Source organism: Xiphias gladius, chromosome 8, assembly GCF_016859285.1.
Source record: "Xiphias gladius isolate SHS-SW01 ecotype Sanya breed wild chromosome 8, ASM1685928v1, whole genome shotgun sequence".
Classification (NCBI taxonomy): domain Eukaryota; kingdom Metazoa; phylum Chordata; class Actinopteri; order Istiophoriformes; family Xiphiidae; genus Xiphias; species Xiphias gladius.
Window position 1 is genome coordinate 18009752 of NC_053407.1, and position 27063 is coordinate 18036814.

The following is a 27063-nucleotide window of genomic DNA, read 5'->3' on the forward strand; positions in this document are numbered from 1 at the left end:
AACCTACAAAAATGCATCGGGTCGATGTAAGCAGCACATTTATAGCAGATGCAATTTTCAATCCTTTGGAATGGTTGGGCGCTCATTATCATTAAGATTTTTTATGTCAAAAATACCTGTAATAAGCCATTACACATTGCTTGAGTATTGTACAGCAAAAACAAAGAAGAAGAAAAAATTAAATAACAAGAACCAAATGAAAACAAAGCCACACAATCAAAAATGTTTACATTAAGCAGAAAAGAAATATTTAACTTAGAACACTTGCATATCAAATATGCAGAGTTGCTTCATTAAATCCTGTACATAAAATAAAAACGTGTCACACTTTACAAAACTGTACAAGTTTGTTAAATGTCTGATAATAGCTAGTTTTTTTTTTTCTTTTTATCCACAACATTTGTATCATCTTTATGAAGTTACCATTATGGTTTTGGCACACAATTGCATCAATCATGCTTTTACATTGAGATCAGTCACAAAGATTTCAGCTGAGATGGTCTCATCAGTGATATATTCATGTCATTAATATGAACTTTTTAAATAAGATTAATGTTAGTTCTTTACATACTAGGCAACAATCGATTCTCTTTAATGTATTTCTACAGTTAGAAGAAAAAAATATGAACTGGTACACTGTTAGCATCGTGTAGAAACTTTGTATTTCCATTTTTATCGTTGTTTAAAGTCCTTGTTGCAGTCTGTAATCTTACTGGGATTACAATCGTAAAGTTGGATTCAAAAACGCTGAAATGGAGTTGAAATGCCAATTTACAGTTAACGTCATCCTACACACAGAAAATATTTAAACCAAGACAAATACGTGAAGCTCAGTAGGGAAGGAATGTCTTAAATATTTTTATAACATAAAATAATAAAAATATGATTTAATTTTTTCCCGGAAAGATTACTTTTCGAATCTACAAGGACGTGAAAGACCCTGACAACATGGGATGATTATATAAAATGTAGCCCAGTGTTTTTGTTTTGTTTGTTTTGTTTTTTTACAGAAAAAGTCTCTCTTTTTTTTTGTCTTCATTCAAGTAGGGACAAATAAAACCACCAGTTATTTGTGCTACTCATCAAGCAAACGTAAGCTACATGAAGGATGCTTTAAAAAGATATGAGGGTATAACAAAAGTCAAATATTTCAAGAGGTATGATTTTTGAAAAATATACAAGCTTAAACATTTTACATGAGACAAAAAAAGCAATAACAAAAATTACGACTACATTGCTATCTCACAATGCTGTGGTCTCTATTCTTATGGAAAACTTTTCAAAAGAATCTAAATAATAAAGAAAATAAGTCACTCCATCTGAAATCGACGTACATAGAGGTCAGGAAGTTTCCTTTTCTCATCATGACCCCAAACAATCTTTTCACTGACTTGGAGGAATTTTGGATAACAGGCCAACTGGAGGAACCTGCATCCTGACATCAACAGAGTAGTAAGTGTTTCTGATTAAAGGGGTGAACCCCGATGAACGGGGTTAAAATGATGGTATTGAAGCAAAAAATGGTGCCATTAAACAGCCAACCTTAATGCTGTGATAAATCCAAAAGAACTGCTGAAATGACCTGAAGACAATGGAAAATCAAAAAGAAAAAAAAAAGAAAAAAAAAACATAAAACAAAAGATCAGACTATACACCTTACTCCAGAGAGGTTAATAATTATTGACAATAAAAGCAAGTACAGTAAAAATGGACATTTACAAAACTGTGTTCAATGGCCTTTTATATTGAATTATTCAAGTAGATTTGGTACAGTGAGAATAAAAGTTATGAGACACTCTGCCTGTGGAGGCCTATATGTCACTGGTGCAGTCTGGATGGAAGGATAGATAGACTGGGATGTTTACACTGTCACAGTCGGTTTATATTCAGATGTTAGGAGCTTCCTGTTGTACAGTAAGTCCACTGACACTAATGGTCAAAGGTCTTTAAAGGGGCATTTCATTTCACTGAAAATAGCGTCCAGAGTGCCCAGTGCTTACTAAGCCGTAAAGCAGGACTGTTGAATGTTATGAGGACATACTAGGCAGGAGCTGGGCCCGTACAGAGGCGTTCCTGTGTTTCCAGTGTGGTCGGACACTGACCAGCAGTGAGCACTAAGCACCCAGGAACACCGTGGGAGGCTGGCAGACATTTCTGTGCAGCAACTGATGTTAAAACAAAATCCACAAACTGTCCCATATCTGCTTTGCGGATGTCGACCCTGAGGTAAATGTGCAGATTATGGATTAAGAAGTGATTCATGAAACCTGCTTGAGGGTGAGCCACTCAGAATTTTGTTTTTGTTTTTTTTGTTTTGTTTTGTTTTTTTTTTGCAAGAGAAAGTTACACTACAAACCAAGTCAAAAATTGACTATAAAAAAAAGCCATGGATAGATACCACAAAAAGCTGCTCAACAGCAATTTGAAGAAATTGTTTGTGAAAATCAAAGTTTGTTTTCCCAGAAATGGTAAAAGTAAAACCCTCTCAGTGCTTCTTTGACTGAGAGCTGCTGATCAGTGGCATTCAAAGTGTCATCTTGCAGCCTGGAAACTTACTTTACACCTTGGAGAGGGTTGTTTTTTTAATGTGTGGTGTTTTGAGGAAACTACTGCATTTGATCTAAATAAGCGATGTTTTCTTTCTGGAGGATGTGACAGAGCTGATTCTTCACAACTTTAAAGAGAGATGGCTGCTGTGGAGAGCGAGGGACAAGGCCTGCCATTCATGAACGTACACCTGCCAGACCGCCTCAAACACCCCCCCCCCCACCACACTCCTCCCTCCCTACGCTTTCAGGGTGAAGTTGTTAAGATGCGTGTAGTGTGAAGCACGGGACTGCAGGGTGAGAGTCGGACGACTTGTTGTTAAGATGGAGCTAGCACACGCAGCTCATGTTGACAACAGTCTGGAGGGGTCTGACAGGACCACACTACATGGATGAAACTATTTCCAACCATGGTGCTGAAGCATTAAAATAAAATGCAGGCATAACACAGACTGGCGGGGGCAGCAGCAGTTTTGATAGTGGTGCCCGTTTCCATGGAAGGTTTACTGTGCCTTTTGCCTGACTTATTGAGGCATGTCTGTCTAGAAAACACAAGTCAGCTTTCTCACGGGACATCTGAGCTTCACAGGCAGGACAACGTGAGGCTGGTGAGCACTGCACTTTGATGATATGTTCATTTTGGTTCAGATGTTTTTACAACAGTTTCAAAGCCGCCTTGTTGTTGAGAGAGAAGTTTGAAAGCAGCTGTTTGAGAGCTCGAGTTTATTGGTGCGAATTTGGGGCAACGTTTTCCTTGGCATTGTGAAATCCGTCCCTCCAGGAGGAGTAGAGGATTTCTCCCTGTGCTTAGGATGGAGTTGGGTACATCCCACCCACACTGCCAGCATTGTCTAGGTAGTACTGTTGTTCAGTCACTTCTCTTTCTACTCTTATCCTACAGGTTGGATCAACCCACTAATTACAGCCATTTTTCCGCTCACAGTTCCTACAGTTGGAGGGAGGAAAGGAGTTGGGGAAGGAGGAGATGGGGGTATCTGCGACTGGGTGTCTCCTCCTCTGTGCTGTTCAGCTCATGATAAACCTCTCCTCTTTTATCAGGACCTGCCCTCTCTTGCCTGCCTACTGCAGATAGCTGCTTTGTTCGCTCCGTGCTCCACCATGTTGCAGCCCAGCCCAGCCCTGCCCAACGCCCTGGCCTACATTTGACCCCCAAGTTAGGCGACCTCATGCAATCTGGCAGGCTTGGAGCTTCACCGCTCTCTGAAAGGACAGGTAGAGCCAGATGGATGAGGGAGGTCTCCATGGGAATGGCATGTTAGCACTCCTCCTGCGGGCTGTGAATAGCTTCTTGTGGGATGCAGCTGTTTCCTCCAGGGAGGGCCACAAAAGGCAGAGCCAGGAGGAGGGAAGTGAGCAGGCTGTCTGGCTCTACCTGTGATACTGCCAACCACCAGCCCCAGGCCTCAATGAAGGGCGGCTTACAAGACTGAGTAGAAAGCTTTCTTTCACTCTTGTCTTTGGTACTTTTTCCTATGTGCTTGAGAGAGGGATAAACATTGTTTCAACTGAAGTCCCTTTGTGTCCATTTTGTGTGAAATACTGGCTGATGATACAGCACTTTTATTCGAAAAAAAAAAAAAAAAAGCAAGAACAGCTGCTTTGAAACTTAACTGTCTCTATTTAAAGGTTCTAAAGTTTCTTCAACTGAGTATATTTATAAAAACTGTTCACCCAATATAATCCTGACCCTCCCACAGTGCAGATTTACACAGTATATACTGCAAACTGCTGTTTAATGAAATACATATTTAACCCAGTGTAATGGCAACTGAATATTAACATTGCAGTGGAGGAACATGTGTATTTTGTTTGCTGAGGTGGGGGCTTGGGTATCGATTTCTTAACGCACAACATTTACATTACATATGAATCCCTATAACACGAGGGAGAACAGAACATGAGTTTTGTGTACGATTGACCTTGTGACCATAGGGCTAGTTCCCTCGAATGTGAAAACTGACAGAAAAAACGAAGAGTGCAAATTGTGTTGAGTGTAAGGCTGCTATACATATGTACTGTATGTTTCTCTTCACCATGTTCATTCTTTCAAGCTAACAAGGCCATCCCTGAGCAGGGCGTAAAATTCAACCCCCGTTGAATTTCAGAGTAAAGTGATGAGTATATTGTGCAGTCAATGTGAGTACTGTTAAGTACTGTGGTATTACAGAAATAGCAACTGTCTTCAATCCTGAGGTGTGTGTGTACCCCTTCTCCTCACCTGTTCAAAAAACAAAGAAAAAAACCAAAAAAAAAAAAAAAAAAAAAAACCAAAACATTTTGATAAGATTTGTCAGGGTGTCTGTTTTTCTTCCAAATCTTGTTTAGCTGACTGCGAACGTACATTGGACAACTAGCCATCATCAGAAGCTAAAAAAATACAGACATGGTACAGAATGTAAATATTGCCATCTGGGAAAGGCATTACCTTCTTTTAGGATCACACAAGTAATTGCACTACAATAAGCAGTTATGTACAGTATGGTACACCACAGCAAGCGCAGGAATAACAAAGGGGGGGGTTGCTGACAACTGTGCAACACAAGTGTTATGACGAAAACACAGGCCTCGCAGGTCGGAGGCGGAAAGTGCGACTGGGTTTCAGTTTAAGGCGAGTTGGCTGGGCTGAGGGTGGGGCTGAGGGTGGGGCTGGAGGCATCTGAGCGGCTGTAGTCGCTGAGGGAGCTGGGACGTGTGGTGTTGCTGCCGCTGCCGTGAGGCCTCTTCAGCATGCCGGGCTGGAAATCTGAGTGGCGCCGGGCGTGCTTCATCAGGTGGTCGCTGCGCATGAAGCGCTTGTCACAAAGTGGGCACCCAAACTTCTTCTCCCCCGTGTGGGTGCGGTAATGGCGGGCCAGCTCATCGGAGCGAGCGAACTTCTTACTGCAGTCTGGCCAGGTACATGGAAAAGGCCGTTCTCCTGCAAAACAGAAAAGGAAGGAGAGATGTCGGTGTATAATCCCAAAAAAAACAAAAGACAAATGCAGCACGGTTTTAAGGACCATATCAGTGTTTTTGCATGTTTTGGCCCATTTAGTTTTTACCATTTCCTTTAAATGACTGTTGACCATTTTCTGGATGTTTTGCCACATTTCCCTATGGTTTTTGCATGTTTTAGCCCATTTACCAGCACTACAAATCATGTATACTTAACATTAGTGCTGGCTATTTTTCAAAGCACACCAAGTTTAAAAAAAAAAAAAAGACCTGAAGGTGTTTTTCAAGCTTTCCAAGCAGCCATTGTTTTCCACTGAGTTTAGTCTGATATGAAAATCCACTTGGATGTGCACTATGATGACTTCCTATCTCAAGCACATTTCAGGTCTTCACATGCTAATTTTAACAATGTACTGAAATGAATGGGAGCCATAGCTTCCTGAAAGGTCTAAACAGGACAAGAAAAATGCAATTAAAAATCTAAAAAAGGATTTGTTTTTTTTCCAACCTATTCTTGGGAGAATGGTGGGCAGGAATGTAAAGTATATGTAATTTGTATTAAATGAGCCTAAACATGCTAAATCCACCCTAAATGCTTCAGTTTTTAGTATTGTTTACAATGGGAATCACTGACAGTGTCAGTAAATGTAACATGGAACAAATGAAACATACTGTTGCATTCTTACTTCTGCACTTTGATCACAAAACCGGTGCTATAGTTGGTTTAGTGATTCATTATAAGATGTTTACAGGTTAACAAGTCATGAACACTGCCATACATGGAGAAGACAGGTCCTGCTAAACCAAGACTGTGTTGTTTTCTGTACAAAGTCAACTCTGACTCATCAAGGAATAATAATCACAATGTCACTGCTGGGTCAAAAGGAAAGATATCACAAAACCAACCTAGACACCCTCAAAAGAACAAAGTGAGACAAAAAGGCCACGGCAAACCCTGGGACTTGGGTTAAATCACCTAAAAACTGGCACTGTGCTGAAGGAGCAGACATACTTTAATTATCTAAGGTCCAGATGCTAATCACACTCACAATGGTTGCCCAGCCCATTTTCCAACATGCAACTATCTGTGACTCGGCACATGGGAAATTACACCCTTCCCCCTTCCATCAGGCAATAAAAGTGCGCTTTGACACAAATATACTCAAAGCCAGATGGTATTATATATGTTGTGGTTTCCTTCCATTCTGATGTGGAAACAGCGTGCATGGAGCCTAAAGGCAGCATTTTACATCCACTGGCCAACATGTCTAATACTGTATTCCGTTTAGTTCCATTTCACTGAGTTTCTGCCTGACAATAGCTACATCCAGCCTTCTAATTTTACCAGCGTGACCTTGCAGTTCTATAGCGAAGGGCGGGACGTATTCATTTAATGTTATGGTTCTTTTCCTGAGAATAAGAAGAATCAATCATCATGTGTAAGCCCACGCCAAGGATCTGAAGTATGAAAAGGAATAGATGGTTGAGATGGGTTGATGTTTATTGGTGGCATGACGAGCGAGCACATAAGAAAAGGCCTGCCAAATACTTTCTTTGTTCTGTGGTTTCCCTCAGGGCCACAATGGAAACAGTGCTGTTCAGCATCAGAACTCATATGCTACCTGATACCAGTGAGTCTCAAAAACAAGAACTCAGTGCACTACTAGTGCCCCCAACCCCCCCAAATACTGCATGGTTACAAAACAAGCAGACAGACAGAGCAAGTCTAGACAGCCCAGTCTGTGTTCCTGTCTGACGCCTCACCTCAGCTACAGACAAACCCAGTCAGCCCCGCCCACTACAGTTCCTGAGGGCTCACACAGGGCTCAGTGTATGTAAACACTGTAACTGACATATAGACATTTTATTTGACCCTGCTTATACATCCTGGATTACACCCTCCTTGAAGCATAGCTCCAGCAGAAAACGGAGGCAGTGTAACTTTTAAGGCACTAATCTCTTTGAAGAGACTTGTGATTTCATACCTTATTAGTAAGAGAAGCAGCGTATGCCGCCACCTGGCACTGCAAAGTGAGTTACTGGCTAAAAGAGAAGATCTAAGCTCTGCGGGCTGCCTAGGGCTCAATAACCAGTGTAACGGATCCAACAACATTAATATTTAACCAGACACCAGAGAGCTAGGCTGAGATATCCAGTCTAACTGCCCTGATACAGTAACTCAGTCATAGTGGAAGCATCAGGTATCCAACATCACCTCACGGAGAAAATGCAGAATAAACTGCTACACCGTCCATTTTCACCTCATGCCAAACTGCTTCTGGCATTTAGGTCAACAATATGAATATGCATTAAAATCCTGGTACTCTAATATCAGCTTTTGGAAGATCCACTTGCATAAAGAAAAAACATGCAATGCCTCAGTTAATTGTTGTGCTTGTTTCATAACACCAGGATTTGGAGGTTTAGGGACCAAACACTTTGATCCTGAGTGGAAACGATGACAGGGGCTGTTACCCTGTTGTGGTGGGAGGATGTTACTCTCCAAGATATTTCAATAGACTGCAGCTACTGTATTACTCAGCAAATCTGTTGAAAAAAGAATGCGGCAAGCTTCCCCCCTTAGGCTGCTGTTCGTCCTGTCTAGTTCAAATGTTGTCACAGCAGGGCACCATTGCGACCGTGACACCGGGCCCCACCGATTGGTTATCCCATCTCTGGCAGAGTGCCACACCCAGAGTGTGGTTTGTCTTTCTCAGAATGTGTCAGTTGCAGAGGGGGAGGAGAGGTGGGGGGAGGGGACGTAATGAGGGAAGCTTTTCCCTAACGAACACAGTGACCCAGTTACCCGTAAAGTGAGTTACATCATGCACGCAAACTGTACCTCTGCTAAGCACTAGTGTCCCCCCTCCAAGGCGATGCGATTATGTCACAGGTATTCTTGTTATATAACTGTTCTCTCTGAGGCCACTGGGTCAGTAAATAAACAGCTCATCTCTGCACCTCACCCTCCATCCTCCTCTCATTCATATCTAAGAAGTTTGGCTCCTCCGTTTCTGCAGAAATGGCTAAGAGAAATGGAATCTGTCTTCCTGCTTTAAGAGGATGCTGTCTGTGAAGGCAAGATCAAATCTCTTTTTGACGTGAGCTGCGGCACAGGAACTGAACTCGGTCACCTGCTCCAACAACAGCTACCAGCATTTCAAAAGGAGAGCAGATAACATTCCTGGTGTGTCCTCAGGCATGGGCCAAACACACAAAGTGTACAGCTAAAACCTCCACGTGAGCCTGCCATAGGAGAGCTAGAGTAAATAGCTCTGCAGGGTGAGAAGGGAAAAAAATGCAGCTCCTGTGGATACATCAGAGATCACCTTGAAGTTAACTTTGTTCTGCCTGCACAGTGAGAATCAGAACAGGAAATATCTTTTACAGGGCTCAGAACACAAACAAGGTGCACACCAAAACCTGTATGGACTTTTACAAGAATAAAACCAAGACAAAGGGGAAACTAAGACGGGAGTCAAACTGTAGATCACAACTCATTAGATTTGGAGCTACCTCACTTCAGTGCTGGCTTAGTGGCACAGCCAGCTTGGCAACATGAAATGAGAGGGACGCCACTAACTCCAGTGGTAGGACTCGACACAGTCCTGTAATTTGGTTGCATGTTTACGACAGACTATGACCTGTAACCAACAAGGAGCCAGCTACTCTGCCAGGAGACAACCATTCATGGGATTTTGGGTAATACTAAAATGACTGCTGAGTCCCTCATCAGCATAAACCACTGAAGCAGACAGGGTTAACCCAACCGTGCCCTGCCTCTCCCTCCACACGCACCATCACATGCCAAGATGATATAAACACAAATGTGTGTTCAGAACAATAAATATACATTAAGGCTTGTGCAGCTCTTCTTTTCATTGTTCACACCGCAGTACATGCAGGCTTCCATTGTGCAAACATAACAAAACAGGCTCACAAAAGTCTGTGGTCTGTAGAAGAGACAAATAAGAGACTGCTTGATTTGAAACACATCTGAGATCAGAACAACTGTTTACGTGGCTGTCTGTCTATGAAAAGTAAACTCAGTGGGAAAGGAGTCAAATTACCATGAAAATCGGTCTGTCAAAACACGTTTGCTCAAAAGCTCCATTCAGAGTTTGTTGCATACGAGAATGGCTCGTCTCTGCAGGAGCAACAAACAACCCTTGGGTGGGTCAGGTGCTCGTGATGAGAAGTGGCTTATGCTTGACAGGAGAAACCTCCGAAAACAGGGTGCATTTGATCTATTATCCTCTTTTGTCTTTATTGAGAGGGACCTTGCTTGCCATTGAATAGCATGGCTCCCCTTGTGGGCCTATAGCTGTCAGGTTGTGAACAATAGCAGCAGCCTCGCTCCCAGCAGGAGAGGCACTCCTGTAATGCATTTCAATCAGACAGGCTGTGCGTACTAACCGTAACTCACTCCCCTTGGTCGGCGCTGCACAGGGCAAGTGACATTCACCCAGAGACATGCAGCAGGGTCGAGTGTGACTGTCTGATTCCTACAAACACTTAGCTATACATTACTTCATCCCTTTAACTCTTTAAGGCTGCCATAGCTTGCCTGCATTGACCAGCTCACCACATTTGCCTCAATTAGTTCGAGTGGGCACTCTCTTTTAGCCTTGAGAGCATGCTAAACCAACCTGCAGTCTTGATGTGTTGCAGGCGCTCTCCTTATCTTTTAAACCCTGGTTAACTAAGGACATACAAACAGCTGCAGCTATTAATGGGCGTTTACAGTTGGTCTGTATAAGCAGGTGGGAGCAGGGATACCCCATCATCCGTGACTCTCAATCACACAGTGCAATGCCAGCTCATTCCACTTATGGAGTCTGACACTATAGCTCATATGAGATAGACATCCTTAGTACCCGCTGCCAAAAAAAAAAAGAGCCATAGCCCTGCTAGATCCTGTGAGGCCTCACCGCACCGAGATAAGAGGAGATACAGGCTGGAGATAGTGCCAGCGGTCCCAGTGTCATACCTGAGAATCTGATGGTGAGTGGGAGAGAAATATTTTCATGTTGCACAGGGAAAATAATTATGCCCTCCTTCCCCAAAGACTGAATAAAATAGTTCTTGTTTTGTGCCAAGGGCCACACCCCAGTGTGTTGTGGTCTGCCACAGACTGATTTATCAGCCCACGAAGAAAGGGGGCACACCTTACATACCATAGGGAACATAAACAACCCAGCTAGAGACAAAAAAAAAAAAAAAAAAAACTCCCTCCGACATTAGCTCCACAGCAATTTTCAGCCATTTCTCTCTCATTCAAGCTGTGCTGAACACAACACAGTGGAAACAGTCAGAGTCTAACTCTCAGATGGGACCCTGTGAGTGCCGGGCTGACAGGGGTGTTCTCTGCTGCAGAGGTCACAGCCCTTCAAACGTTAATCAGATTAGCTGCAGATGCAGCTGAATAAATGACCTACATCAATGGAGGGCATTGACAGTGAATATCCTGGTGTCTAACCCCACCCCCACCCTGCCACACTGTATATTCTCCGTCTTTATACTGCAGAACCCTCCCTCGCATGCGAGATGTGGTTGGTGGTTTTTGAACAGCAGAGGTGAAAAATGCACAATGTTCCACAGGTCTGTATCCCTCTCTTCCTGCCACTGGTAATCAACACCCCGCCAAAAGCCGTGGCCGGGGCCTGGCCTCGCAACACAACACGCTTCAGCACCTATTTTGCTCCGCAGACTGGAGAAGGGTGGGAGGGGCTGGTGGGGTAAAGACAGAGTAGCTTTTATAGTAGTACTCCAGAGCTAACTAAAGAATACATGAGCCCTGTGGGCCACTGACAGCAGCACAGCCAGGGAAATGCCTTACAGGGGCCTTTCAGTGTCATGAGGGTCCACCATGCATGCTTGGCTGCTTAATCACAGTTAAATCAGGTTTATATTCCAACATTAGTGAGGAACTGTCCTACAGTGAGCCTTACATGTCCATATGTAGGATAGCATATGGACGGCATGTGAACCAGAACACGCCTTGGTGATGTCTTTCATGAAGCAACAACACTGCACCAGAGGATTAGAACAGGCAAGATGGCGGCTCCACTTTGGTTTTATTTACATCCTGAGGATCAACTAGATTTAACTAATACCTTGTTTCCATTGGACATATACTGTACTGTTGAATACGGGCCAACCAGATTTCATTCACAATATTTTATCCTACAGCAAGAGAAAACACAAAAATCTGTGCATCTGTAAATTTATAACAAGACTAAGAGCCTACAACCACCCAATAGGGTCTGTGATGCTGCACTTAGGCACATTGGTGCTTTGAGCTACATTGACACCAGCTAAAATGCTCACATTGACAATGCTAACATGCTGGCAATTGGCAGGTAATATGTATCATGTTAACCATCTTATTTTAGTATGTTAGCATGCTACCATTTAGTAATTACCACTAAACAGAATGTGCAGCTGAGTGTGGTAGGAATGTCATTAATTTTGCGGGTACTTTGTCATGAATGACACATTGCACTTAAAACTACAAATGTCAACTTGCTTGTGGCACTAGAGGAAAAGTCAGATGATCAACAAAACGATTGGGATTCATGATCGTCTATACAAAACTTCATGGCAAAACATCCCATAGTTGTTAAGATATTTCAGTCTAGACCAAAGTGGTGGACTACCTGACACACCACTAGCATGGCTAAAAACGTATAACTTGTAGCATCACCAGAATGGAGACAAATGGAAACTGTTGAGCATCTCCTGGCTGAGGAGTCATCGTTTTATTACATGCCGGGAGAAATATAGCTCAACTGAGAGGGAAGGTGGAAATCCTGCCGTGTGGCAGGTAGACAGACTAACCTCTTGTGCCCCAGTTGAGTTCTTGCATATTGCTGTGCCAAGGTCAGGCTCAAGCAAGAGCAGGAAAACCCCATCTCCACCCTGCTACCTCATCACTGCCACCAGCCACACAGGAACACTGTGCACTCTGTGTAGCGGTGCTGCCAAATATGAAACCACTGGCAGAGATGTAGTATATATAATCAGAGACTCCTGCTTCTTTTTTCCATGTGGAATTTGGGATAATTTCACATTTAAAAAAGTGTCATTAACCGCAGTTATTTGACCAAAAATAGAAAAGCATGCATGAATAACTGGGTCTACATGGCGGTGGAACTGTGCTGCCAGGTGGTGCCACTTATTTTTTAGGACGGACAGTAAAAGGCTTTCCAGCCACCTAACAGTATTAGAGATACCCCCAACATACCACAAAAGAGGTCCAGACAAAATGTCAAACCAACTGTAAAATATGTCATTAGGCTCTTTGTCTTTGAGAAATATTGACCCTGTTCCTCCCGATGATTCAAATAGTTTTCGAAAAGGTTAGTACACTGACAAGATGGCCTTTTGTGAGGCCCAGCTGTGGGGGGTACAGACAGCCGAGGCTGTTCTTTCTGAAGAAGACATGACTTGTAATGAGCTTGTCAGGGGCCATCTCTCCTCTGGAGATGGCAGTCTGCATGACATGCCCAAAAAAGAGTAATGAGGCTCCATAGAGAACACCGTGTACTCCATGACCGCAAGACACCACTTGGGAAAGTGGGTCTTCACCGTTAGAGTCCGTTATACCCTTAACAGAAAGAGTTAAAAAAGAATTAATGAAAAAAAAAACAACTGGTGCTGAGAAAATCCCTCAGAAAGAATCATAGGCAATATTGCCTTTATGGCCTTCATTTGTTTCATATTTCTATAAAACTGAGTTTATCGATACATCAGCATTACACTTCTGCAATTTCTATACAGCAGGATAAGCATATGTGTTGGAGAAAAGCCCCACTTCCCACACCAGGAGATCAGACAAAAGCTGTCTAGTAACCTTAGACCCCTAAACTGCTGTGGATTCCTCGCCATCAAACTCAATGCACTATAATGAGCGATTTAAATTCAGCGTGTACGCCCATGTCCGCCACATCCTGGTGTCCCTCTTACAATGTGTTGGAAGAGACAAACTGTCTTTGGGAAAAAAACCTAAAATGAATCCATTTAGTCTCCACTGAAGAGACCTTTAGCAAAGAACATTTTAATACATTTATAGAGATACATTTCCCATTTACTTGGGACAAACTTTCTGTCTCGCTGGGGACAGTTTGTCTGCCATGAAAACCACTCACGGTGAGGTTTGTAAATGATCCTGGGTACATAGTTTCCTGAAAAACACATTGCTACTGAGTTTTTCAAGTATAATTCTGAAATGCTTTGAGCACTGTAAATGAACTTTTATTGGCCTCCATTGCACTGGAGTGGTGTCAAAAGAATCATCAGAGGAGTTCTTAAAAACTAAGCAAAAAAAACAAACAAACAAAAAAAAAAGAGGTAATTTGTTATTCAGATCAACCTTAATGTTTCAGTACTTTAAAAAAAAGACAATAAAATACAGTGCAATATACAATATTCTGATGCTGATTCTGAATTTAACTATATAGCTAGCAAGTGTTAATATTTCAGTTTCTTAACAATAATAGCAATTAGTAATAGCTAATGTCAACAAACACCATCATCATAAAGTAAACTAAATTATAAACTTTGCATGGATTAATAGAAAAGATTATGAAGTCTCTCCTAAGATAAAACTACTGGGTGAAGTTCATTTTGAGCTTTTAATGGGATCGATTTTTAATATACTGTAGACACTGCATAAGAAATACAATGTGGCTCAGGTTTCAGCTCCTCATACACTCTGACAAATCACACACACACACAAGGATTGCAAAAGCTGGGATGATGAGGCTTTGGGCGTTAGAGAAGTCAAGTGAGGACGCCTTGTCCCTTGCTCTTTGTTTATTGTCTATAATAGTGTTTCCCCCCTCAATTAGACAGCGGTGTTTGGCTGGGACTGACTGGGCTGGGATCCATTCTCTCTTGACTCTGCTAGTAGGGGCTGAGGGGAAGCACACTGCCAGAGTCTGGCTCTATGAAAGCACTGCAAGGTTGGCTGAGGCAGCCCAGCTGAACTCAGATGACCCACATTCTGGGACTATCCAATCAAATTAGCAGAAAGAGTCATTATTATCAGAATTTATGGGACACAAACCAATCGTGAAGCCAGACGCTGGAGCATATCCAAAACAGAAAGGCAGGCGAAAGGGAAACGCTTAATAGGCAAAGCGACAAGGGCAGGGCTAATACGGAGCAATAAAACTGCACTAAAAACACATGGTTGGAGCTGAAGGGAAGCGCGCAGTGTGCTGGAGGCTGGCACACTGAGAGTGCTGCTGCTGAGTTTGGCTGAGACCAGGCAGCTGAACTGAGGTGACTCACGTTTTTTTTTTTTTTTTGACTATCCAATCAAATAAGAAGCAACCTCCCTCATTATCAGAAATTATAGGACACAAAGTAATGGCAAAGCCACACAAAGGGTTGTATCCCAAAAGAAAGGAAAGGCTTAATAAGCAAAGAGACGAGGGCAGGGCTGATAGACCTTAATAAAACTGCACTAAAACACACAGTGCAGAAGACAGAGGCATTTTTTATTATTAGTATTATAGACCCCTACCTTATGTGCATACATAAGTCAAATCAGTATTTCATCCTCCTAGCTTGTTCTTATGATAAACACTGATCATACACCACAGCTGTCAGCATCAAGTTGCAGCTGATGATTAAAAAATGCACGAAATACAGGAATCGCCCTCCATCTAGCCTCCATGCAGTTTTAAAGTTACGCTTTGTTATTTCTCTGGCATATGGCATCCATATGGGATTCCTCTAAAGGTTGATAAATCTAGTGATGTAAGGATACAAACCAGTCACAAAGCCAGACATGGGAGTGTATCCCAACAGGGAGGTAGGCAAAAAGAAAAGCGTAAGAAGCAACGAGACAAGAATTTACTCTTGTAAAAAAGGGGTCACAGATGTTTAATATCTGAGATAACTAAAGAGGGTGTTGTGCCAAAAAAAAAAAAGGCTCGTTGTCAAGGTGTCCCGCATATTTAGAATTTTGTTTTGAGTTGGGCGTTTGTCTTGCCCACATTTCTATAGACTCCATTAGACTCAAATATGTGTTAGGTTCATACAGAAACGCCTTTCTCACGTGATCCGGAGAGGTCTGTTTTGTTTCTGGTCTGTCAGGCTGATGTGTGTGTGTGTGTGTGTGTGTGTGTGTGTGTGAAGAATGGAGGATAGTGGTGGAAAGAGGCGGTGTGAGCTGCATTCTACAGAGCAGAAGGAAGGAGAGGCTCTTCAGTCGAGGCTCAGCTAGCTGAGTCTGTTGCTGGCCAGATCAGCTGGCAGTCTGTCTAGTGGGGGTGTGGCACATCAACAACAAAGGGCTCTGGGCAGACAGACGAATGCACAGCTCTTATCAACCCCCCAATTTGAGTCGATCTACATCTTTTCCCCCTCTCAGTGGCCCATCCTGCGGAACGCAAAGCGCAAATATGGAGGTATGGTCCTTCAGGAAGGTCAAACGCAACATATTGCTGATCTGGGGCGCATCAGAGAGCCTCTCTCTCTGCAGTGACTGTACACTTGGTGTACTGGATTGTTCTTGAGAACTTCTTGCATGCCCACATCCGTGCACTCTTGGGTTATTCTGTGATGTGAACATTACATGTTGTCGATAAGGACCCCCCTCATGGTGGCATGACACAAACCAAAGTTTGCTTTGACCAGTGTGCGCAAAAGGACGCTGGAAACCGGATCTGTGTCATTTGTTCCTGCATTTGCACTGCAGTTTCGGTTTAGGCACACTGTCCAATGCAGAGGAGGTTGCAAGAGGAAAGCCGTGACAAAGCTCGGAGACTTGAGTGGGAGTGGCACTATTTTCGACCCCCCTCCCCGGGATTGAAAAGGACGTTTCGCAAAGTTCATACAACTTAATGGAACAATACAATTATTAATCTATGAGCCAAACCTGACTTCACTGTACCGTGTGCGCTGACTGTACCCACTTAGAGCGGATCCGTGAATATTTACACGTATGACTCGATGAAAACACAGCAGTCAATCGCCGTCCTCTGCACAAATATCGGTTTGAACGTAAGAGAAACCACACTTTTTTTAGTCAGTACTTTCCGTTTTAATGATCCCATCCGTTCTCATATAGGCAAGGGAGGCACAATATGTCATGTTCACAGCAACAAACATTTGCATCCAATGAAACTGACCTGTATGTGTCCTTAGATGAGCTTTGAGGTGGGATGATTTGCCATAAACTTTTTCACAACCTGAATAGTGGCATTTGTGCTTTTTCTGAGGTGATTCTTGCTCAGTTCGACCTCTCGCTCTTTTGCCTCTTTGTTTGAGCGAAGGATCGGAGATGGTGGTAGGTGTGGCAGAGTTTCCATCATCTATGAGGTTCGGCATGCTCTCATCCTTTATTTTTGCCTGCTCGGCAACATTGTTGTCGGGAGTCTGCTGGTTAAAATCCGCCAGAATCCGCGCCACCACAAAAAGAGAGGAGTTGTCTTTCACCAAAGGCTCTTTAATGTCCTCCCCGTTCTTGGAGGAGGACGGGATTTCTGGTTTAATCTCCCGGTTCCCTTTAGGAGCGTGAACAACTGCACGACTGGACATTGAAACAAGGCACTCTGCTGCAAAGTGATCCATTTTGTCTTTGAAACAGCCCCCTCTGCTTCTTAATGACATTCAAAAAATCAAATCAAATGAAACGATGGCGTGTGGGGGATAAAAAAAAAAAAAAAAAAAAAAAAGGGAAAAAAGTAGTTGTGCCGTGGCTCCCTTTGTGTGGTGGTGGCGGTGGTGTTGAGGAGGTGGAAGAGGAGGAGGAGGTCGTTCTCATCAGAGAGAAGTGACTTTAGGATCTTACCCGGCTTTCCAATATCATCAACATCCTGCTAGAGAAACGCCTCGGACAAAAATGCAGACAAGCCCCCTCAGAGAGAGAGAGAGAGGGAGAGAGAGAGAGAGAGAGAGAGAGAGGGAGAGAAAGAAAAAAAAACAAGAAACCCGAAGTCTCTGTTTAGTGCAACGACGCTGGTAACTGGAACTCTAGAAACTTGGATGCGTTGACTCCCATCGCGGCTTCAAACCCTCTCCGGCAATAGTGAGTTCGTCTCCCGGGCGCCTCGCTCCCGCTGGCTGTGTCCTCGCTGGGGGCGTGTCGACCGGCAGCGCTCGGCGGCATCGTCACAGGGGCCGCTCATTCATTGGGCCCCGCATGTCCCCGAATGCACCGAGCGATGCAAGTTGCCCGAAAGTTTCCCCACCGGTTGCCTCCGCGCACTCCGCCGACACGTCTCGCGGGTCGCGCGGTCGCGCACTGCGGAGACCTTCCTGTGGGAGAGTACGTGCGATAAATTACGGATATTTTGTCGGGTGGGTGGGAGGCATTGCTCGTCCTGCCCGAGCACGCATGAATGCATACCGACATATTTTGCAACGTTTGCAAAAAAAACAAAAAAAAATGTATCGGATATGATCGATGACGGTTCCAGCTGTCGATTATTTCCACGTTATTCTGCTGATTTATCGATTTGAAAATAGTGAAAAATGCCTAAACCGATGTCTTCAAACTGCTTTATCTCACCAACAGTCCAGAACAAAAGCTATTCAAATTACAATGATATGAAACAGAGAAAAGCAGCACATCTTCACACTGGAAAAGAACAAACCAGAAAAGAATCCTATATACGATTTAAAACATGGCTGCAGATCAGTTTTCTGCGATAGATTAATTGGACATTAATTGATTATGGAAAATATACGTCTGGTTTCTAAGGATATTAGTTGATGAGAAATCAGCGTGGACATACTAAATGGGAGCAATTTCCTCTTTATACACTGAATGCGCAATATTTTTTCCATGAAGCAACTTGATGAGTTGAATTTCTGAAGCCATTGTGCCACCCCTGTTGCAAATGAGGGAACAACAGAGAGAAGCACACAAGTCACGGAGGAAGATTTAGGCAAGTGAGCTGTCTAGTCTGCAAAACGGGCTGCAGTCCGCCATCAACAAGATGTCCCCGATTCTTTGAATATCATTGTGTCACCTTCTTGGAGCAATCAGCACACTGTGGGGCCTCTGGCCAACCAGAGGGCGCACCAGCAGTGAGCTCAACTGCTTCTAACTGCCAAATTATTGGTTTAGCCCGCTGAGAATCCACACAGGGAAAATAATTCTTCTTCACAGCCTCTCAAAGGCTTTTAATTACATTCTAGTCAAAGAAGGGATAGTGGTGTAAACATGACAGGCTTTAATTGCTCCAGCTGTACAAATTCCTGTCCAGTCAATTACACCCTCTACTTTTTAATGGCTTGCATGTAAAGCATGATTATTTTGAAAGCGTAAGGGCACATACATACACAGAAACGGAAAAGTTGCCTCATACTGTATTTGTACTGTGGCCTTGTTGACTCAAAAATGGCCACCAGGAGTTTATACGTGTTATGATTATGATCCATTTTCAGGTGTAATATTTTCTGCTAAATGTAGCATCAACAGCTTGTGCATTTTTTTTGGAAGATGGCGGCTCAGTTTCAGCAAACTAGCAGTTTACCTCAAAACCCTCCTCTGAGCAGCTCTGTTGTCTCTGCCAACTGAAATCCAGCCAGTCACCACAGGCAATGTCTTCTTCAATTTATCCTCAGGCAAGAGACAAGTGACACCATTGTGGGGAGGAAAGAGTCAAGATACAAAGCTGTGCAATATGAAGGTCTTGTCATTATTGCACAGCCATTTATTTCATGGTGTTAGTTTCACAGGTAGTCAGTCTGAACATATTTCCAGAAACCTGGAATTAAATCCAAAAAAAGTCTTTTTTTCCATTAGTTTTCAACTTTAGGTTTTCAAACACAGACATGCTGGAAAATAGCATGTCACCAGTTACAAAGTCCTGGCAGAAAACAAACCAGATGATGGTATTGATTAGCAGCAGGGACGCACTTGAATGTCCCTGTTAACCTCATGCACCCAGATTAACCCACTGTTTATATCAAAGATGTTTTCAGGATGCATTTGTTACAGATTAGGAACATAACAAAATCCTGCTTTGTACATAATGTTCTCAGTGATCAGTGTCTGCTACACTGCAGCTTTTTCTTCTCTTATTTATCCAGCTCAAAGCCCCCAGTTGACCAAATTGTTGATTTAAACACATTTATTAAGAATAAGAATAAACAAACACTACACTGATACAGGATTAGACCTGCTTTCCTGTAGCAGCTGATGCTCTCCTGTGAAAATGAATGCACACTTTCAACACTGTGCACAAAAGCCCGAACTAGAAAGTTCCCAGTGTTCAGTGTGAGCAAGGCGATGTGGCATTCAGAAGGCCATCTGGCTGTATTATTTTACATATTCTTTCACCACAAATACGCGGTGTTCTTGTGTTTCATGTGGTGCTCTGACGATCTGTTCTAACGAGAGCACGTAAAGAGGGTTTAGTTCCTCTTTCACAGGGTTATTTCCCAGAGCTGTGTAGAAACTGCAAGTGTTTATCAATTCCCACTGGGTGTCAAGCACAAGAAGGCCGAAAAAGACCGTGAGGAAATCAGCTGCAGCTTATACAACCGAACCTCTACAAAGGTAACTTGTAGCAGTAGAAGGGATCATAAAAAAGAAAGAAAAAAATCTCACGGGAAACAGTGAACCATCTCTCTCCGTAGCTGCAGCAATCTGATGATTCTAGAGACCTTTTGTACATTCCCAAATCCCAGCACCAACCCCCCAGTGCGCAGTGTCCAAACAGCACGCTGTCTGGCACTGACATAAAGTTCTCAGGCAGGAACCGCGATTTGATTGGCCTCTTCACTCCTGTTTGTAATGGGAGAGATCCTCTTTAAGCACGGGGCCGCCTGACCACTATAACAACCTGGCTGACCTGTTGTGTCAAGGCCAGGCCTTCAAGGTGAGGAAAAAACACAGAACTATAAAAGCATGAAACACCACACGGGGATTTAGATTGATGAGTTTTGTCCTCTCGGTGGCAGGCGGTGATGTTCAGTGCAGGCTTATGGCTTATGACCTGAGTTTGATCCCAGTGTTTGGGTAAAACATTGTGTCAGAAACCAAGCTGTCACAAACTCTAGGCAGAGCATTGTGTACTGTGTTTTTTTACCCAATGAGTACACATACTCACAGGATTAGACTTCCTTTCATGTTCATAACAAAGTCCTTGTTTGAGTTATGCAAAGTTGAAAAACAACGACAAAACCATTTAGTCTTTATTATAGCACGAGTACTTCCATGCTAGCGGCATCACTGTAGCGGCACAGTGATGCTTTGAGCTTAATGCTAACATCAGCATGCTGACATCCTCCCAGTGACAGTGCTAACATGGTGATGTTTAGCAGGTATAATGTTTTCCATGTTCACCATCTTAGTTTAGTGTGTTAGCATGCTAACATTTGCTAATTATCACTAAACCCAAAGCTTAGCTTGACATATTTTTTGCAGGTATTTGGTCATAAATCAAAGTATTGGACAAAATAAAATTTTGACCTGATGATGGCTCTTGATGGAAAGCTCTTGATGGAAAGTTAAGGGGTCACTGGTAGCAGGCCTAAAAAAGTCCCTCTTGTGTTGTTTTTCATTAAAACAGAACTTTTCTTGTAGACCTGATCATTTGTTAACTAATAAGTTCCCACTGGGTTTGCTTTTTATTCAGTCCTAAAGTTGCCAGGGCACTCCAACTTGTCAGACTTCCCTGAAACAAAAATGAGCCAACTCTTATCACAACACAAAAAGTAGTAGAGAAGTTAAGTGGTGTTTTAATACTGAGCCAGTCTTTTTAGATATGTCATGCGTCCCATCTGTTATTGACTCACAAGAGAATATTTGAGATTGAATTTTTGGTTTCAAGAAAATCAGAGACACTAATTCGCTGATTAAAATTAGCCCTAAAGTATTTGAGTGATAAGAGCGAATACAGAACATACGGCGCTGTATTGTGGATCCTATGCCGTCTCTCTTTTTTGTTGTTGTTCTACAAAGCTTACTCATCCTTAGCGACACACCGGCAATCGGGCGTCATGACTCACCATGTCAAAACAGGCTGAAATTTCACCTGTATAGAAGAAAAGAGTATTAGTCACAGAAGATATAGGTGTTAAAAGAGTAAACATGTCTAATACCCACCTTCTGAGTCTGTCTGTAACAATGAACCACAGGTGCCGGTGTTTCAATAAGCCAGAGGTAAAATATTGTTAACTGTTCCTTTGATTGAAGAGGGAAAAGAAGACCAGATTGCATGCAAGCATTTTGAACGCAGTAATCACAAGGCCAAATGAGTCAGTCAGGTGTAGCTGAGACGAGTAAACAAGTCCAAACTACAAGCTATTGTGACAAAGTGCAGCCCGCCTGCTGTCTGGCAGGATACACTGGTTACAGTGTTACTGGGTCCTTTTCAACAAGTTTCTGCTGTCATAACATTACCATTAGACACACAGAATGCAAACAGGAGACTGAACAAACACTACTGACTGTTCAGGACAACAGTGAAAGCCAAATAATTACTTGGCACTTGTACAAATTAGATCACATGTCCCTGCTCCTTTTCCACGCTATTCTCAGAAATCATTGTGTTTTATTCAAACAGGATTCAGGATCAGATCTCTCACAGAAAAAGAATACACCATATGATGTCCGTGACATTCCCATTTTTGTTTTATTCCTACCATCCCAAAAAGTAACCTTTGTCAGATGTAAGTTGGGTGGAGCTTAACTTTTAAAGGAAAAGTCTGACACTTTGGGAAATGCATTTATTGCCTATATTGCATTTATTCTTTCTGTGAGTTCACTGAGAACACGATTACAATTGTTACATCTGTATGGTAAATATAAGGCTACAGTTAGCAGGCAGCTGGTTTAGCTTAGCATAAAGACTGGAAACAGGGGGAAACAGCAAGCCTCTCTCACTCCAAGTGACATAATCCACCTAAAAGCACAACTAAGGCTCAGCAATTAACACATTAGATATCTTGTTTGTTTAATCTGTACAAAAACTGTAAAATATATAATAAAAAATAAATGAAAAGGAAAAGCGTGGCTTCACGTTGGGTGATGTGTGGGACTATTTCTTATCCGGGCAGATGATTTCCAGGAGTCTCCGCTGGTTGCCTGGCAACCTCACAGTTTTGGCAAGACTACAAGAAGTCATTGCGCTCAGCCATGAAGTAGCCTGGCACATAACACCCCGTAAAAACAGAAACTGTTATATATACATGGATTAAACACACAATATAACGTGTTAATCGGTGAGCATTACAGGTGCTGGTAAGTGGGTTTTCTAAACTTCAGGCAAAACCAGGCTAGCTGTTTCCTCCCGCTTCAAGTCTTTATGCTTAGATAAGCTAACTGTCTCCTGACCATGTGCACATCCAACAGACAAACATGAGAGTGGCATTGCACTTCTCATCTAACTCTCGGCAAGAAAGTGAATAAGCATGTTTCCCAAAAATGTTGAACCATTCCTCTAAGTAGCCAATTCTTGTATTTCCTTCAGTAGCTATAAATATATATAAAATACTCACATTAACAAGGTCAGATGATCATATGTGCAGTTCATAGATGTCTTGTAAAAGCCTTGTGTAAAAAGCTTGCATATTCAGGCATATGCATGCCTACAAAAGCTCTTCACGTGTAGGAAATATGCAGTACATAAGGAAATGATTACGTGCAATGAGGTACCAATGACCTGCATAGGTATGTGCGGTTAAGATAACACGCAGATTAACCCACAAAAGCAATCCAGGGCAGTATAGATACTGTCATGCAGGTGTCTTTCAACAACAACTAATAAGTTGAGGCTGGGAGGAAAATGAGGAAGCATTGTAAAGTCTGATGGCACAAAGGAGCACTCAAAGGTGCTCTGTGAGGCACCTTGCAGGAAGCGGACGGAGGCTGCAAGGGGTTGGCTGCATCACTTCACACAAGGGTGGGAGGTGTTGTTGACGATGGAGTTCAATTTGATCGTCATCCTCCTTCTGCCTGCGCCTCCAGGCTGTCCGTGTTCAGCCGCACAACAGAGGCAGCCTTTCTCACCAGTATGTTAATCCCGCCTGCCTCCCCCGCCTTGGTGCTGCCTCCCCACAAAGAACAGAGTGCTGCCCAGCACTCATTGATAGAACATGTTGAATTGCCTGTTGCATAATATGAAAGAAGAGGAGCCTCCTCAAGACACTTACTCTATCATATGACGCGAAAGTGACGACCGTTGTGCATCTAGGGTTGAGTTCATAATCACAAGCTAAAGTCCACGTCACTCACTTGACCCTAAGGTGACGCTGAGCCACGACTATGTACTGCCATCATTGTCCCTTCCCATCACAGTGTGGTGGCTTTGTCCCCTCCACACAATACAGCTCAAAAGAGCAAAGTGAAGCGGACACAGTTTTGTTTTTGCACCCATTTGCCGGCCAGTAGTGGCCCTATTCAGGATGCTCTGATCAGTGCAGCGGCTGGGGAGGGACGTGCCTCACAGGCACTGGTCAGGGGAACTTACACTGAAATACTCCATTCAGCTTGGCGGTGAGTCCGCAGGCGCTGCATAGCTCGCTGTGCCGATGCCGTAGGGATGAGGGTATCTTTTCTGAGGCCATTCAACAGAAACACTTATATGTCATGTCACATCCACCAAGAATGAACCTGGCCCAATGGTCGAGTCCATGCGAGACTGCACAGAACGCTGCTACATAGCACTGAAGACACAGATTGACTTGATGTTCAACATTAGGGCTGCGACGGATGATTATTTTCATCACTGATTAATCCGCTGATTACTTTTTCAATTAATCCTTTAGCCAGCGATTTAAATTAAAGTAATGATAAAGAAATAATTTCCCAGAGGCCATGCTAATGTCTTCAGATAGCCTGTTTTATCTGACCAGCGGACCAGCCCCCAAAGAAATTCACTGCATCAATGCAAAACAGAAAAGCAGCAAATCCTCTCGCTGGTGACGTGCCCTCGTTTCCCCTTTTGCAAGTTCATTTTCTTATTTGCAGAGTGTTTGATGCATATTCAGACATTTCACCATCTCTTCTTCAATTTTAGTCGGTCTCAATTTTCACTGCATTGTCTAACTTGCTTGCAATTCGTGCACGGTTATCGGCCTGTAAATTGGATATAGTCGTGCGTATATACTACTGATTTAAATACTATGTGGTGCAGATAGAGTTCGGGGGGGGGGGGGGGTGCGGGGGCGATGTTGAATTTCAAAACATACGATTTCCACAGAGCTACTCTTACATCACATGGCTGTTTTCACCGCTTCGACTAGTGTGCTCCAAAGTCACCGGGTTCAGCAGTGGGCGAGGCTCCACACAGACTGTAGCGGTGCACAACCTCAGCTCGGTGCATGAACCAGACTGACCGCGGGGATGCGCCCGGTGTGTGTGTGTGTTTGTGCATGTGTGTGTGTGTGTGAGAGAGAGAGAGAGACAGAGAGAGGGGGGGTAAGAAATGAAATGGGAGAAGTTGCAGCGTTTCCCTTAAAACTTCTCAGCTCGCTGTTTCGTCGCGCTCGCCACAGCGGCACCGTCTTCAGGGGACGCACGTTGTTTATCCTCGAATGACCCGAATGCTGAAGCGAGAACATCCCGTTCCTGAGATATTAATAGCTCTCCTTGCGTCACCGAACTGTGGCGGACCATTTTGCTAGACACGCAACGGAGCCACAAACTGTGCCAGCAACACATTCTCCTCCAAAGCAAACATGGTTATAAAACAGGTAGTCATCGTCCTCCACCAGCTGGCCGCGGCTGTTACAAGCCGAGGCGGTTGACACTTGTTAGTGTTACACACGTTGTCATTAAGGTGGCGGGAGCTGACGGTAACTGGGCCAGCGCACATGTCGGGAGTGGAGCGTCAAACTGGAAGGGCGATGGCTTTGTGTTCATGTGTCGGCGAATACAGTGCGAAAATGTGCACGCCGCGGAGGTCTGGAGCACTTTTCCAGCCCGACAGCGCAGTGCCGGGAGGAGAGCCGGTGTTTGTCGACGAGTTGAAAGCCATAGCCCACAATGCACAATAAGCCATATGTTAACTCGGCCCCTTCCCCCAATCCCGGAGCCAAGTGAGGCTGGAGCTACAGAGCCTGGCCTGCATAGCTCCAGGGGGAGGGAGAGGGAGAGAGGTGGGAGGAGAGTTTCTGTTGCTATGTTCTCTGGGAGTCTCCTATCTAGAGGATCTATGGGCAGGCCGATTTTGAGGGCTGACATGGCAATGTTGTATGTAGGTCAGCAACAGTAAAACAACTTAGGCAGCCCCAGAAGCACACTGGAGGGAAAGTGCTCGTGCGCAACTCCGTACTGTAAATCTTTACATGTCACCGTATGCAGAAAAAAAACGGACAAGACTGGGACCGTGCCTCACCCGGTCCCCGCAGCCAGTCATGTACGGGTGGTTCTTGTGCTAGGCCTGACGTTTTCCAGTTTCATCCCTTCCATACTTGCAACCTGCGTAGCACCGCCACACCTGCGTCCACAAGCACGAGGGCTGAGGCGTTCACCCCTCAGCGGTGCATGTTTTCAGAAGCCAAATAAAACATCCTGTGGAATTACTAAAATTATGCTGGTGTGTGATGTTGCAGCGTTGCAAAAGCTCTGCGTGTAGAAAAAAGAAGAAAGTTGAAATAAGCTCAACACAAGATCCTTTTTCTGGAGTCTTTTCACTGAATCACACAGTCCTCATCAGTGGGACGAGTTTCCTCAACTGCCATTAAAACATTCAAAACTTTGCATGATTTTGAGAACCTTTAGGACTTTTTATCCATGTTGACTTAAATTTTGAGCTTTCAGGTTCATTCTTGACCTCGGAAGCAAAAACAAACACAAACTGCTGACGAGGACCGTGTGATAAAGTCAAAAGTAAATCATCCTTGAGTCAAATTTGTTTTGTCATCTGCTGTTTCCAAGGTTGACAATGAACTGAGCTTATACAAGTAAAGAACTGATTGTGTCTGGAGCTTAGTTTTAACTTTAAAACAGGGAACTGCTGATTTTGAGGGACAATCATAAATTAATATTATGAATGTTTAGGCGTTTCATATAGAATTATCAAGGTACATGCTTTGCCGCAGGGAGTTTCTGTGTTATGTCCGCTCTGTCTCAGTCAAACCCTACTTCCTGTGTGGGTGTGAGAAAACAGTTTTGTTTTTAAGGGAAATGATTTGATTTGCACAGACTTTAAGAAAGAAATACCTGTATATGCTGCTCAAGATGAGAGCAGAATGGTGCTTGTATTAAAATCTCAGAATAACTTTGGGAGCCAAAAATCCTTGGCTTTGAAAGATGCCTGGATTCACAACATGTGCATGAACGATGGCTGAGTGCGGCAAGATTGGCAAGGTTAATGAGGACATGACTTTGTGTTATTCAACTGTCAGTGGCAGTCTTTATTTGATTCAATTTCACATCCTTGAATTTCATTTTTAGACCCCTCAGACTACATTCACATTTGTGGCTGTTACATAGCTGAAGAGGTTCTCTTGACAACACGTCTCCGGCCTGAAGAAGCTACAGCACGGACTGACTAGTCCTAACTAGATTCAGTTCTTTCAGCGTTTAGCCTCAGTCAGCTCAGGTCTTTAAAGATTTGTCTGCGCCCGCAGCCCCAACCGATTACCT

General features: G+C 43.5%; 1 protein-coding gene across 1 annotated transcript; it reads right to left on the reverse strand.

Annotated features, from left to right (window-relative positions):
* Positions 1-4828: 4828 nt before the first annotated feature.
* Positions 4829-17151, reverse strand: klf13 (Kruppel-like factor 13). Its single transcript, XM_040132096.1, has 2 exons — positions 16646-17151; positions 4829-5484 (listed from the first exon to the last, which is right to left on the reverse strand). Exons 1-2 carry the CDS (start codon positions 17124-17126, stop codon positions 5171-5173), a joined length of 795 nt encoding a protein of 264 aa, XP_039988030.1. The 5' UTR covers positions 17127-17151; the 3' UTR covers positions 4829-5170.
* Between the last annotated feature and the right edge of the window lie 9912 nt (positions 17152-27063).

Excerpts from the sequence above, each read along its gene's own strand:
- klf13 (XM_040132096.1), bottom strand. The coding sequence starts at position 17,126 with ATGTCATTAAGAAGCAGAGGGGGCTGTTTCAAAGACAAAATGGATCAC. Across the intron at positions 5,485-16,645 it reads TCATCTAAGGACACATACAG|GAGAACGGCCTTTTCCATGT; the intron begins GTCAGTTTCATT and ends TCTGTTTTGCAG.